Source organism: Astyanax mexicanus, chromosome 5 (genome assembly GCF_023375975.1).
Source record: "Astyanax mexicanus isolate ESR-SI-001 chromosome 5, AstMex3_surface, whole genome shotgun sequence".
Classification (NCBI taxonomy): Eukaryota; Metazoa; Chordata; class Actinopteri; order Characiformes; family Acestrorhamphidae; genus Astyanax; species Astyanax mexicanus.
In genome coordinates, this window is record NC_064412.1 from 20,426,419 (window position 1) to 20,442,578 (window position 16,160).

The window sequence follows — 16,160 nt, forward strand, 5'->3', positions numbered from 1 at the left end:
AAAAAAAAAAATGTTTATTAAACAATTTTTGAAAGGTAGTTTTTCAATTGCACTGCAATGTCATTTATTAAATGGTTAACAAAGTATCACATTTAATGAAAACCTGTGGAGAACAAAGTTCATGATTCTGTGATTCTGTATTTGGCCTTCAACCAAATGTTTCATTTTATTCTTTTTTGGTTTTGGGCATTTTATTTTTATTTATTATTATTATTTTGCTTTTTAGGTTGTCTAGCTAGTTTATTCAAAAGTTTTGACTTATATATTTTGCTTGTTACCAGATGCATTATTGTAAACATTTTATTACATAAAAATGAAAATTTTATGGGACATCACTAAAGATATGACACTGACTGATACCAATGAAAAGTAGAAACCCACCCTGGATAGCTGCTGTTTGTCCTCGGGCATCATTTTAGTTTTAGGTTTTAGCAAATTGTTATAGCCTAGGCCATCTTTATGGAAAGCAACAATTCTATTTCTCACATCCTCTGATAGTTTTCTTGCCATAAAGTGCAATATGAGAGAACAGACCGGACCCAAAACACCAAATTTAACAGGCCCACAAGTTAATCGGGCACAATTTGGTCCTTTTTTCTTAATGGTGTACTGTAATGGTAAACTTTTGTTACTAGTGCTTTAGACATTCATGGCTGTGTGTTGAGTTATTTTAGGATATATCAAATTTACACAAGCTGTAAATTTACACAAATTTATATACAAGCTGCAGTGATGGGAATAAAGGTGTTGAAATAATTGCCATTACTTTTTTCAGTAACAAGTAATCTACCTAATTCCTCTGACTCTCACTATAACACGTTACCATTTCCAACACCCCGTTACTGCACGCTATTTTAGCCGCTTAATGAACTTTTTGGTACCACTTTATAATAAGACTACCTTTATAAAGGGTTTATAAATGGTTTACAATTAGTTTATTAATGGTTACTAATTAGGTTGTAAATGCCTTAAAAACCATTAATAATCAGTTATAACACATACGTAGAAAGGGCAACAATGACCTGTTGTTTGCCAAATAGTGAACCCACAGCCATCTATATTGTTAAATTTCAGATCTTTTCAGATACTCACTTACTTTGTCTTCTCCATCTAACTCAACTTGCTTCTCCATCTCCATATCCTCCATCAGTCAACATCAGTTTAACCATTTAACTCCCAAGTTTAATCATTCCACCACTAACTCTTTTAGTCATTTATAATAATGTGGTGTATATTATCATATGAAATAATAAAATTGACATCTAAGGGCTAGGCAATAATTACCCTTACCTTGACATTTTCAGCATACTATCTGAAATCATCCTTGGGGTTGTCACAGATATTGATATAATGTTGCCAGGTGCTAATGTTCAAAGAACATGAAAGTGCTGTTGTGATTCTTAAGGTTGAGTGGCATCTTCTTTAGGACAGCATTCCAGATGTAACCTTCCTTTACTGGTTTGCTGCAGGCAATTTCACTGCAAGTAATGCTTTTGCCGATCAAGATTTTCAAATTGTAGATGAGTATTTATTAATGAGTTACAAACACTTATAACCACTAAACAGGAGCCTTATTGTAAAGTGTAAAACACTTCACTATTTATTAATGAGTTACAAACACTTATAACCACTAAACAGGAGCCCTATTTTAAAGTGTAAAACACTTCACTATTTATTAATGAGTTACAAACACTTATAACCACTAAACAGGAGCCTTATTTTAAAGTGTAAAACACTTCACTATTTATTAATGAGTAACAAACACTTATAACCACTAAACAGGAGCCTTATTTTAAAGTGTAAAACACTTCACTATTTATTAATGAGTTACAAACACTTATAACCACTAAACAGGAGCCTTATTTTAAAGTGTAAAACACTTCACTATTTATTAATGAGTAACAAACACTTATAACCACTAAACAGGAGCCTTATTTTAAAGTGTAAAACACTTCACTATTTATTAATGAGTTACAAACACTTATAACCACTAAACAGGAGCCCTATTTTAAAGTGTAAAACACTTCACTATTTATTAATGAGTTACAAACACTTATAACCACTAAACAGGAGCCTTATTTTAAAGTGTAAAACACTTCACTATTTATTAATGAGTAACAAACACTTATAACCACTAAACAGGAGCCTTATTTTAAAGTGTAAAACACTTCACTATTTATTAATGAGTTACAAACACTTATAACCACTAAACAGGAGCCTTATTTTAAAGTGTAAAACACTTCACTATTTATTAATGAGTTACAAACACTTATAACCACTAAATAGGAGCCTTATTTTAAAGTGTAAAACACTTCACTATTTATTAATGAGTTACAAACACTTATAACCACTAAATAGGAGCCTTATTGTAAAGTGTAAAACACTTCACTATTTATTAATGAGTTACAAACACTTATAACCACTAAACAGGAGCCTTATTTTAAAGTGTATAACACCTCACTATTTATTAATGAGTTACAAACACTTATAACCACTAAATAGGAGCCTTATTATAAAGTGTAAAACACTTCACTATTTATTAATGAGTAACAAACACTTATAACCACTAAACAGGAGCCTTATTTTAAAGTATAAAACACTTCACTATTTATTAATGAGTTACAAACACTTATAACCACTAAACAGGAGCCTTATTTTAAAGTATAAAACACTTCACTATTTATTAATGAGTTACAAACACTTATAACCACTAAATAGGAGCCTTATTTTAAAGTATAAAACACTTCACTATTTATTAATGAGTTACAAACACTTATAACCACTAAATAGGAGCCTTATTGTAAAGTGTAAAACACTTCACTATTTATTAATGAGTAACAAACACTTATAACCACTAAATAATTTTTGACGTGTAAAACACATGAGTAATCAGTCAGTCACATTTAAACAATAAAAATGCAATGACAACAGAAATAAGAAAAAAAGTTTTATTTACACATTACTCCTGAGTGTTAAGGGCACTCAAATTTAAACTGTCATAACTAAACATGCATAGACCTTTTAGCATGGTATTTAAATTGTATAAATAAAATGTATTTGAAATAAAAATATAAATAAAATGTATTTAAAATAAATAAAATTGACCAATACTCAAATTAAATAAGTCTTTAAAGTCTCTTAATCTTAATCTTCACAAGGTCTATGTCTTCCTTAACAAAGAATCCTAATCAAAATCTAAACAAAACCTAAAGAAACTAAAAATATACCTCACATACTGATGTATGTATGTACTGATTTTTCTTTTTCACTCAAACTTGAACCAGTGTGCCCAATACACTTTAAACACAATCAAGTGTACATAACCATTAAACAGGTTTGTTTCTCCTCATGGGGAGGAGGGTACCCTTAGCTTTCATGATTTCAATTTTTTCTTTTAATTCTTCATCTTTCTGAATAGCAGCCTCACAGCGCTTAGCAAATGCCAGCACTGTCTCTCCAGTAGACCTCTTGGCCAGTGTCTCCTCATAGACCTCAGGAGCTGCAATAGCGAGCTCTCCAATCGCTGAAGTGCACACCACAGTGTTTCTGTCAATGCCGTGCTTCTGGAACGCTTTGGTCATGGTCTTTGTCTTTGGCAAGGTTTTGAGGATGGATCTGTAGCGGCAGACAATTTCACTCGGTGTTTGTACTAGGCAGAAAAAAAAAACATTAAGTTACTTTGAAAAAGGTTTCACTACACAAAACCATACGCTTTGTTTCAGCTAGAGCTGGACGATATGATGAGGTTAGAAACAGACAAAAAGGTACCACATTTATAAAGTAATATCAGCTATCTAACTATTTGTATTCAACATCTTACATACTGCACCACATCCAGATAAACAAGACTAATTTCGCAGTCTTTGCACTTAAACATGCAGCTGGGAAAAGTTTTTAAGTGGGGTGAATACAGATGTACAGTATGAGAAGATTGTTTTTGGAACTTTTACTATTTTACTAGACTCTGCAAAAATAAAATGAAAAACATTGAAAATGATCCTTTCATTCTAAAATCAATAGGCAAGCATACTCTTAAAGCTATTGGATTTCAGAGCCTGAACTACCCATTACATAACTGTTCTACTGGGTTGCATCCTTGATTTTAAGCCTGCCATTTAACAAATACTGTCACATGAATTTGTCAAATTAAGAAAGATCCAAAATCTCATGGTTACATGATTAATTTTACGCATCAATTTACAATATTGTTAGCAATAAAATACAGAAGTCAAATGGTAAGAAGTACTTTATTCATCATTGGTAAGCAACAGCATAACAATGTTATTAAAAAGAATTCAGATACCGTATTTTTCGGACTATAAGGCGCACTTAAAAACTTTTAATTTTCACAAAAATTGACAGTGCGTCTTATAATACGGTGCGCCTTTTGTATGGATTTTACTCGTCAGGTTGTAAGGAGCAGTAAACACACACTCCGTGCAGCGTTATAGAGAGTTTCAGTGCTATACAGAGTCCAGAGCCGTGCAGCTCCGAGGCTGGAGCAGCAATAGCATTAGCTAGATGCTAACCGCTAAGCTAGCTAGCTTATTCACTGAGATCAGTATTATCTAAATTTTACTCGTCAGGTTGTAAGGAGCAGTAAACACACACTCCGTGCAGCGTTATACAGAGTTTCAGTGCTATACAGAGTCCAGAGCCGTGCAGCTCCGAGGCTGGAGCAGCAAATAGCATTAGCTAGCTTATTCACTGTTCAGAGATCAGTATTATCTAAATTTTACCCGTCAGGTGTAAGGAGCAGTAAACACACACTCCGTGCAGAGCCGTGCCGCTCCGAGGCTGGAGCAGCAATAGCATTAGCTAGATGCTAACCGCTTAGCTAGCTAGCTTTTTCACTGTTCAGAGATCAGTATTTTCTAAATTTAGTACTTTTAATACTGCTGGAGCAGTATTATTAGAGTTAGATGCTAATCGCTAAGCGTTCACCGTTCAGAGGTGAGTTATCGGCCTGTAAGTCTGTGCTGCTTTGCCTGGCTAGCATTAGCTAGATGCTAAGCGCTAACTCTCTCAGAGGTGAGTTTTATCAGCCTGTAATCTGCTTGTTTACCGTGTTAAAACAAGCTACGGGGGACGAATCGCTAGCTAATATCTCACTGTCTTACCAGAACACGCAGGATTACTCAGTGTAACGCTGTCGTTTAAGTTTGGGTTAACTTTACTAGTTTAGGTGACTAGCTAGTGTGCTAGCGGATAGCTATGCTAACGCTGGTGCAGCAAGCCTTAGTGGACATCTGGAAATCTAAGCTTACTGTAAATAAACTGAAGCACGTTACTCACCCAAATAAACAGTTTTCAGGAGAGGAATCTGTGTAGATTAATATCCAGCACTCGTTTGACTTTGAAAGAGCTAGATTTATATATACTGAGACGCTCCACCGGCAAGCGACCACCCCCGGTGGGGGAAGGGAAACATGGCGCCACCCCTGTTCACTTTGATATAGGCACCCTTTCTAGTGTCACTTAACGCGCCTTATAATGCGATGCGCCCTATGTATGGAAAAATAGCAGAAAATAGGCGTTCTTTGATAGTGCGCCTTATAGTCCGAAAAATACGGTACTTATTGTACTTGGTTGGTCTTGCATAAAATGCACACATTTACTTGTATTTTTTTTAAACATACTGCATGGCTCTCACAGAATTACATTTTAAAATATGTGGCATTCATGGCTCTCTCAGCCAAAAAGATTCCCAAATAGCAACAATGTTAACTTTAGAAAACAAGACCTAACTCTAAACCTAAATAAGAGAATGATCATTTTTGCATTACCTACATATTCTGCAAGTACATAGAGATATCTGTAACAATTATTTGATTCTTACCGCGCTGCCGAAACGTCTTGTGCTCTCTCTTGTGTTTTTTGGCTGCCTTGCTGTGCTTCTTTTTGGATTTGCGCTTCTTGGGGGTTGAAGATGAGGATGAGGATGAGGAAGAGGAGGACATGGATGACGTATTGGAGGTTTCCGAATCATTCACAGTGACTTTGTTGTCCATGCTTTCTTGCATTGCTGAAAAGTACAAAAAAGAACAACAGAGATTTTAGCCTATATGTTTACTTATTTAATACAACAACTATTGTTATTTTACTATACTGTAAATATTAAGTGGCCTATATAGTAAAAAGTAAGGATATGTTATTTTTTACTCCCCCAGTACAGATATCATATAATGTTTATAAAACCAGCTCCTTGGTTAATGTCTGAAATGAAATAATTCTAGCCATGTACCTGTGAGGGCAGACAACTGTCCACGAAGGAAATCTCTCTCTTCTTCCAGTTCTTCAATCTTCTTCTTCTGCCATTCCAACTTCTCCTTAAGAAGGTTCAGTTCTTGCTTCTCCTTGTTAAGAAGCACTACTGCAGTAGGGGCTAGGTTAGAAGCTGAGCATAAAAACAGATATATAAAAATCAGAATGGCACAACAGCTATTATCTAACAAATGACACTGTGTGTACCATTTATTAATTGATCCAAAATCAGTCCATGAAGGGCTTTGAAATACTATTACCAGCCTAAACCACATTTGCAAGTTGCCAAAACACTTTTACCAGCCCAAAACCTTTATACAAACAGCCAAATGGCGAAATGGCAAGTCAGCTGGAAAAAGGAGGTACATACAGATGACGTTTGTGTCAATCAAAGTGCTTCTGGGACAAAACAAATGGAGATGTGTAGCACAGCAAGACATGTGGAGGGGGTGAGTATACTTTAAAAACAATGAACATCTCTGCCTAACTAGCGTTATAGTCCACTTACTTTCGTTAACATCTCCAGGGGGTTTAGACTCAGCCTGTGCATTTTATGTGTTTATGTGTTCTCTTTAAAAAAAAAAAAAAAAAAAACTTCTCACAAGAAAAATGGAAGGGCCATTCCATACAGGGCCGGTGTGACTGCAGGATTTCTTTCCAAACCTGCTCATTTAATCAGTCAGTCTGAACAACTTATAACTTGAGCCTTAAGCCACACTGACCCTTTGCAGACAGGTTTGATACCTGTGGTTTCATGTTACCACCACAACCACTTGATATTAATTTGTAAAAGAGCTTTGCCCATTTGTAGCTGTGTTTTAGGCTGGTAAATGTCTTTCTGCCATTTGTAAATGTATTTTGGGTTGGTAAGTGTTTCAAGAATGTGTTTTTATTTTTGTACATTCGCTGATATATAGACAATACTGACAGTTCCAAATGTGTACAATGTAGCCATAATCACATCTGTTCATCATTTTATATTTCATTTAACTAATCTCTGTTAATCTTATTTCTGCCATTGATCCATAAGCGTCCAAAACCTATGAAAAGGTTAATAAATATGAATACTGGGACCGTTGGCCAGCAGATATATTGTAGAACCAATGTGTCAAATATAAAGCCCAAGCCAAAATCCTATCAGGTCCATAACATTATTTTAACATACCATTAATATCAGCCAGTTTCACAATGTGTTGCAGTACAGTCCCCAGCATTCACTGCAACATGATGTGCACTAAAACCCCTTCCCCCAACAACAGTATAACAGACAACAAAAACAGTTGGCTTCAGGAATAAAGTCTAATATTAGGAGAATAAAGTAATATTTTGTGGAAAATGTAGGCTGTTTTGATATTAAAAAGCATGGATATTAAAAAGCATGGCTTACTGATGTTTTATTGTTACGGTTAGATAGTACAGTGTCCAGATTTTGCCCTGTGGTGTCACCACTAAAGTTTAGATTTAGATCTGCCCAACCCCATGTCCGACCTGAACTCGGCTGGGTGAGGCTCAAAAAAATGATTTATAATGTATAATGTATAATCATAATGTATAATGTACTGTTTTCAATGATATTTTTATTTTACCAAAAGCTATTGCGTGATAATCACAATATAGGAAAAATAGCTTGTTTAGAGAATATTTTATATTCTTAAACACTGTCAATTTTAATAAAGCAGATGAAAGTAATTGTAAAGTATGTTTATGTTCTTGGTCTATTTATAATATTGAAAATATTATATATTCCAAAAACCAATTTAAATTATATTAAATTAGAGGAAAGTCATTCAGACATCATTCTTGTAGCCTAATTTATCGATGTTTAGGCCTGTGGATCATTGTTCGCTTTCTTTGTGTTTTCTTTTTTCGGACATTTGTAATAAAACCTTTTTCTTAAATATAGACATAATTTCGCTCATTCAAATTATTAAAACAAATCTTAAATAATAAGTCTATACTTAATTAAATTAAATTAAATTTTGCTCATTCAAACGAGCTCATAATGACAGTTTATGGGGCGGCACGGATCGGCTGGATTTTTTTGGACCCGATCTATTTGCCACTGGAAGCGGAGGCTTCGGCTGCCCCGTCGACGCGTGTCCGCGTCTGGAGAGAGCTTTTGTACGGCACTAAACCGGTCAAGATACCCTTCCCCGGTCTTAGCAGCGCCTGACTCGACCCGGAGATGGACGCGCAGTTAGCGTCAGATCATAATTACTGCACTACTCCAATGAACTCAGCAGTGACAGATGCTTTAGCAAACGAGAACGGAGCACTAAGGAGAAAAATACACGAACTGGAACACCATAAAAATATTAATTTAAAGGAACAATTAGAAAAATAAAAATAATATTTGAAAGGGAGAATTAGAAAATAAACTTAAAACTAAAAATATTATTTAAAAGGGAGAATTAAAAAATAAACTTAAAAGAAAAATATTATGGAAGAATTAGAAAATACAGTTAAAACAAAAATATTATTTAAAATGGAGAATTAGAAAATACAGTTAAAACAAAAATATTATTTAAAATGGAGAATTAGAAAATACAGTTAAAACGAAAAATATTATTTGAAATGGAGAATTAGAAAATACAGTTAAAACGAAAAATATTATTTGAAATGGAGAATTAGAAAATGCACTTAAAACGAAAAATATTATTTGAAATGGAGAATTAGAAAATGCACTTAAAACGAAAAATGTTACCTGAAAGGGTGAATTAGAAAATGCACTTAAAACGAAAAATATTATTTGAAATGGAGAATTAGAAAATGCACTTAAAACGAAAAATGTTACCTGAAAGGGTGAATTAGAAAATACAGTTAAAACGAAAAATATTATTTGAAAGGGAGAATTAGAAAATACACTTAAAACGAAAAATATTATTTGAAATGGAGAATTAGAAAATGCACTTAAAACGAAAAATATTATTTGAAATGGAGAATTAGAAAATGCACTTAAAACGAAAAATGTTACCTGAAAGGGTGAATTAGAAAATGCACTTAAAACGAAAAATATTATTTGAAATGGAGAATTAGAAAATGCACTTAAAACGAAAAATGTTACCTGAAAGGGTGAATTAGAAAATACAGTTAAAACGAAAAATATTATTTGAAAGGGAGAATTAAAAATACACGAAAAACGAAAAATATTATTTGAAAGGGAGAATTTAAAAAATACACGAAAAACGAAAAATGTTACCTGAAAGGGTGAATTAGAAAATACAGTTAAAACGAAATATATTATTTGAAAGGGAGAATTAAAAATACACGAAAAACGAAAAATATTATTTGAAAGGGAGAATTTAAAAAAAAACACGAAAAACGAAAAATATTATTTAGACTCTAGACAAAAGTTCTGCTACAAATAACAATATGCAACATATAATAATAATAATAATAATAATAATAATAATAATAATAATAATAATAATTAGACAATAAGACAAATCCAAACGCTTTAAGATCTGTTTTAAGGCCTTTGTGAACACTTTTATAGTTAACATAAATACACCATAGTTCTGAAGCATACTAGTATGATCATTCTTATTAACATTATTATAAGTAGTAGTATTAGTACTATTATTGTATTTGACTTTGACTTTGTAGTTAAAATGCACACTAAAGTCTAGCTACTCAACTAAACTCGGGATGAATACATTTGCTTATTTGCCTTGTGTTGAAAGCAATTTCATGTCTGTGGCACTGAAATATACGTGAAGGAAAGACGTTAAACAAGCTAGCTCATGTCAGCTAGCTTAGTAAGCTCTATAGCTAGCTAGCTAACTGCTACGCAGGCTAGAAAAACCGGGGAAAGTTGCAGCGTTACTGAATAGTTTAGTCAACTAGCTTATAGATAACGGTATAACACACAAAACCTACCGTCTCGCTCATCTGTTGAGATTTGGGTCTTTTGTTGACGCTTTGGGAGCCTCTTTGGACGAGTACTGGAAGCAGAAGTTGCTGAGGAACAGGGTTCTTTTTCATGCTGACCGTCCATGATTTTTCAGGCAAAAAATAAACGTTGTCCTTACGGTTTGCAAGTCCTGACGGGATGATGGCATGAGTCATCAACAAGTTTGACTGTGATTGGATGCTTCTGTAACATCGGCTGCGGTTGGATCTATACTTTCTAGCGCCAAAATCTTGTTTAGTTTGTATTTTCAGAAGCAGAGGGCACCTAAGAGATATCCAAAACAGGTAAGCAATCTCTTAACGAATATTTTTGTCATTTGTAAACATGTACGATCTATTTAAACAGCAGGATAAATGCAATGAGATCAAAACGAATGATTATGCAGTCCTATACTGTGTAAAAGCTTGAAAACCCTTATATTTTCAAACTACTCCATTGGTCCGTGCACAACCCAGTACTAACTTCACTCTGTTTCTGGTTGTTATTGCAAGGCTTCATATAAGCTGGTTTAATTTATTTATCAAAAACCTATTAATTCATTAATTTGTTGTTTTCACTGTTCAGACGTTTAACTTAACTATTTTGGATTCTATTATATTGTGCTTTAGTGTATAGTTTTACTTGTGTGAATTGTTTTTTCCATATAAATGAAATGGCTATACATATAACTAAAAAGCTTGTATAATAAGGTATTTCAGAAATGTTCTTGACAATTGTCGGTGTGTACACCTTCAGCAGAATGTCACTGGAAAGAAAGTTACGGGCCCGGATAGAGGGAAAACAAACAAAGCGCAAGACATTGAAGCTAATTAAGTGGTTGCAGAGGAAACACCTTCTGAAGGAGAAGCTCAGATGCCCTCTCTGCTTCCACAAAATGAAAATGTTCTCCGTGACAAAGAAGGACCAGTACATCTGGTATGATAATCTCTGTCATTGAATAGAACATCATCAGACTGCTACAATGAATATAATAAACATAATTCTTATCCCTTCTCATTATCATCATTACTACTACTACTACTACTACTACTACTACTTAAACATAAATCAGTAAATCTAACAACATGTTTAATTGCTTATAAACTATAAATAGTAATGTAGTGTAAGGTTTGTAGAATATATCATGACAAAATGATAGTGTAGAAGCACACAATGATATATGTTTGTAATGTTCACAGGTGCTGTAAAAGAGGTCATAAAAGAGTCTCAAAAACCATCAGAGCTGGCTCCCTCTTTGAAAAGTCTAAATCATCTCTCTTCAACTGGATGAAGTATATTTACAGGTGCTATGCTGTGTTTTTGAATAATGAAAGATATGAGATAGTATTTTTTTTATAAATACATTATAACCACATCAAGGTACTCAAATGGCTACAGAAGTCAATGTTTGTTATTACATTATTTCTCTTTACTACAGATTCTCACAAGGACTGAGGCTCAGGCAGATTGATATGATCAGTGATGACATTGCTGGCAGCTCTACAACTTTGTCTAAAATGGCAAGATGCATTCGAAGGGTCTGCATTTGTGCAATGGAAAGACAAAGAAGAAAGAACAGGCAGTGTCTTGGTGGTCGAAAAGAATTTGTTGTGATAGATGAGAGCTGCTTCCGTCATCAGCGAAAGGTTTGTACACCTTTTTTAGTTTGTTTTAAAAGTGAGCTTCTTAAAACACCATTATTTTGTAGTCCACACATACTAGGTCTGTGACAGTAATGACTGTTTCTGATGATGATTTTCTTTGAAGTTAATTGTGATTCTTGGTTTATTATATGTAACAAGTAAAAGCCTAAAGCAGCCTGTTGAGCTGGGGTGGGTATTGCGAAAGCGATTAATCTTAGTGAATAACAAACAAACTAACGAATGACGCGAGTAAAGAATGAGCCAGTTCTAAGAGTGTTTCCCAAAGAGCTTTGCAAAGTGAAATTAACGAAGGAGTTTAAAAAGCTGTTGACTCCTCCCCCGAAACAGCCCGCTTAATCGAACTACAAACATCGTTTTAACACTGCCAGTATGCAGTATTTATTCACTATTATGCCCAAAACATTTAGAAATGTGTTGTACTTAACAACATTATACATATTCTGATTTTTTTATTAAAAAGGGTGTACTTTGGCATTGATAAAATACTCGTAAAGATACATATATCTAAATAAATAATCAAAAGTCTAATCTATTTTGAAAGATAAACTTTTTTTTCTATTATTAATATACGTTATCCTCTTAAGCTCCAAGCCTATTTTTACCATTTTCCGCCTGAAATTACATACTCACATTTGAAGGCTTATCACTCCAATATTAAATTATTTAGAGTCAATTCTATGAATTAATATCACTTAGAAGCCTTTACACAATTCATTTAAGGCATTTTAATTATTCAATTGAACATGTAATGGCCAAAATATGGTAAAAACCAGGAAAAAATTTAGGCGCTTTTCAGATTTTCTATTATTTTTTTTTATTTTCAGACACATAAAATGAACTATTTATATGGAACAAGGGTTTTGACAGCTCTATATTTTACCATAATGTGTTTACAATCATCATATAAAATTTTAAACTGCTACCTATTACTGGTTAGAAGTTATAGTGATTTGAACCAGTAATGATCTTTTCTTTCTCCAAAGGACTGGAAACTTTATAAGAATAAAAATACCACTTTTATAACTCATTTTGCAGTAAAGTCTGGGTTTTTGTGTGGTCTACTCATATACAAACAGAAATCCGCAGTGTCTCTTTAAGAGCGGCTGTTCTGCTGAGTGGAAAGTCTATTAGAGTCAGTATCTATGGCCAAGCATCTTCCTTCCTTAGCCTTTAAGCTGGCCGAGCTCGCCACCTGATTGGCTGAGAGACCTCATTCTCATACCGTCATGTCCAGTAGGCTCCTCCCTGTCTGGCTGTGGGCCAGAATCGGAGCAGCGTCGAATAAAATGCTTTTAATTCGGAATTAAAGTTTAGATTCCGTCTCACATTATTTCTCGCGCGGGGTGGAATCAGGGACCGTACATCCTACACTAAAATTATGAAAATTATGATTTAATATTTTCATAACCAAGGCATATTTCGCCCTAAATGTTTATTTTCTGAATATAATAATATTCTGAATATAACTGAAAAGCAGAGATTCTAAGCTTTAAAATGGTATATTGGGTGTCTATATTGAACCTATAACTATTCATAAACACAGCCAGATATTAAATATCATATTTTTCTGGCCCGCCGGCGGGCCAGGGCGTGTTAAGAGGTTAAACTAATATATCTTATTTATTATATATTATACCAATATCAATCAATATAGTAATATTAATGTTATATTAAGTTATTATTATTACTATTATTATTATTATTATTATTATTATTATTATTATTATTATTATTATTATTATTATTATTATTATTATACATAGACGTATGCTCCTGTATGTCTATATGTCTTTATAAATATTTATTACTGTTAATAAATAAATATATATATATATATTTTCAAATTATTTATTTATTTACAGGAACACATGATTTTATAAGCAAACATTTTAAACCAACTAGAATAGGTTTTATACTTGGTACTTTTACACTTGGTATTTTATGAGGAAGAGTCACCTGGAATAGTTTTCTCAGCATCTTAAAGGAGATTCTGGAGCTGCTTGAACAATAGCTGCGGCTTTTCATTAATGCTGTGAAGCTCCAGGTCATCCCAAATCACCTCAAATCACCACCTCAGTTGGGTTTAGGTCATGGGATTGTGAAGGCCATGCACCTTTTTGTTTACTAGATAATTCCATATGTGTCAATTAAAAGTTTTCATGGTTTCAATATTAATCTACAATGTAGAAAATATATTAAAGAAAAAAATAATAAAAACATTGAATGAGACGTGTACAAACTTTTGACTGGTACTTATATATTTGCGAGCTGACACAAGCCAAAGTTTGCCCAGATGAACGGCTACAATGTTGGTTAGAAGCACCTGATTAAGGAATAATATTAAATATTACCTGCACATTCACCGATACAATTTACAATACGTATAGGTGTGATTAAAGACATCACAAGCGTCCCCTGCACCGGACCTACAATACCAGAGATTTTCCCAATAGCATGGAAATATATAGTGTTGTGCTGTAATTCCCAGGCTGGTGGGAATTGTATATAAGTGTGTGCATGCCACAGTAACAGCCTGATTACAGAATCCACGGACTTGGAGACTTTGCAGCTTTGCTTAAACCGTGAGCATCATCTGCAGGAATTGACTGATTGCATTCATTGCAGCATTAATGTCAAGAGCTCTAACTTCACTAGTCTGGATTTTAATTATTTATTCGTGAGTTTGATTGGTCAATTCCAATATACCCAGCTAGACTACAAGCTACAGACAAAGTTGTCATTATAATATAATATAATATATTATATTTGATTCAACCACAAAAATAATATTTTTTCTCCCTCAAAATTGGCGGCCCCTGGTGTTTACGGTGCTGAACTGCAAGCAGAATCCCCTTAATGCATTTTTTCTGAATAACGACTGGGTGAGGGCACTCGTTAATCTGCGAGCGAGTTTCCGTAGTACTTTAGTTACGCAGGGTTTTCGGAAACACTCATTTAATTAACGATCAATCTTAAGTACGAGTTAACAACGTTCTTAGCGTTACAAAGCTTTCGGGAAACCCACCCTTGTTCTGCTTCCTAGCTGTTTATATTTATTAACTATCAAACATTAAATACACAGAGATTATTTGCCACGGCCCTCTTAGGAGTTATTAACAAATATCTGTTCCTATTTATAAATAAAAAGACAATAAAAAATCTGATTTGTGTGTAAAATTTAAGTGGATATATTTCTGTATAGTTATTCCTATGTACCTAATTGCTAATATAACAGTTTGGAATAAGATGTGCAATATTTTCTGTCATTTGTATGCATTATACTGATAATTCACCCTATAAAATATATATATTTTTTTTGTTTGTTTTTTTCAGTATGCGCGGGGCCGGTTTGGAAATACCTGGAGGAGGAAGAAATGGGTCTTTGGAATGATGGGAGTCAAAGACAAAAGACGGAGAGTAGTGTTGAAACTAGTGGAGAAACGATCAAGACGGCATCTTGTCCCTCTGATCAGACAGCATGTTAAGGCAGGAAGTAGCATAATCAGTGATGAGTGGAGGGCATACAGGGTTGTGTTGAGAAACTTTGGGTACAAACACTATACCACAAACCATAGCAGGTGGTTTGTGGATCCTCGGTCCGGTAGCCACACACAACATATTGAAAGAGCTTGGGGGATCATCAAAGGACATATCCGTAGACTGAGAGGAAATCGTACAGAGACTTTGTTGAAGGAGCACCTCATGGTACTTGAATGGTCATCCTGGCTTGGTTCTCGTAACCCTGATGGGCCACTTGGACGCCTGTTCAAGGATATTCAAAAAGCCTTTCCAGTATGAATGTCATGATCTATTTTCAAGTGCTCTAATTGTCATTCAGCAACGACTGTTTTAATGTCTGAATCAGTGGGACTGAAAAGTGTGTTTTGCATGAATGAAAATGTTTGGTTGTTTCTGTTGTAACTAGGCTTATATTTCATGTGACAAAATCATATTAGCTGTGTAAATGTTTGTAAGTCATGAATAAATAGTGAAGTGTTTTACAGTTTAAAACAAGGATCCTATCTGGTGTTTATAAAGGTTTGTTACTTATTAATAAATAGTGAGTTAAAATAAGGCTCCTGTTTAGTGGTTATAACTGTTTGTAACTCATTAACAAATAGTGAAGTGTTTTACACTTTAAAATAAGGCTCCTATTTAGTGGTTATAAGTGTTTGTAACTCATTAATAAATGGTGATTTGTTTTACACTTTAAAATAGGGCTCCTGTTTAGTGGTTATAAGTGTTTGTAACTCATTAATAAATAGTGAAGTGTTTTACACTTTAAAATAAGGCTCCTATTTAGTGGTTATAAGTGTTTGTAACTCATTAATAAATAGTGA

General features: G+C 33.8%; 2 protein-coding genes across 2 annotated transcripts; one reads left to right on the plus strand and one right to left on the minus strand.

Annotated features, from left to right (window-relative positions):
- Positions 1 to 2,691: 2,691 nt before the first annotated feature.
- On the minus strand, positions 2,692 to 10,309 carry LOC125802181 (coiled-coil domain-containing protein 106-like). Its single transcript, XM_049479339.1, has 4 exons — positions 10,144 to 10,309; positions 6,245 to 6,397; positions 5,840 to 6,025; positions 2,692 to 3,649 (listed from the first exon to the last, which is right to left on the minus strand). Exons 1-4 carry the CDS (start codon positions 10,259 to 10,261, stop codon positions 3,327 to 3,329), a joined length of 780 nt encoding a protein of 259 aa, XP_049335296.1. The 5' UTR covers positions 10,262 to 10,309; the 3' UTR covers positions 2,692 to 3,326.
- Positions 10,310 to 11,335: 1,026 nt separating this feature from the next.
- LOC125802182 (uncharacterized) lies at positions 11,336 to 15,843 on the plus strand. The gene is made up of 3 exons (XM_049479340.1): positions 11,336 to 11,460; positions 11,595 to 11,802; positions 15,154 to 15,843. The coding sequence occupies exons 1-3, from the start codon at positions 11,444 to 11,446 to the stop codon at positions 15,616 to 15,618; spliced, it is 690 nt and encodes a 229-aa protein (XP_049335297.1). The 5' UTR covers positions 11,336 to 11,443; the 3' UTR covers positions 15,619 to 15,843.
- The last annotated feature ends 317 nt before the right edge of the window (positions 15,844 to 16,160 follow it).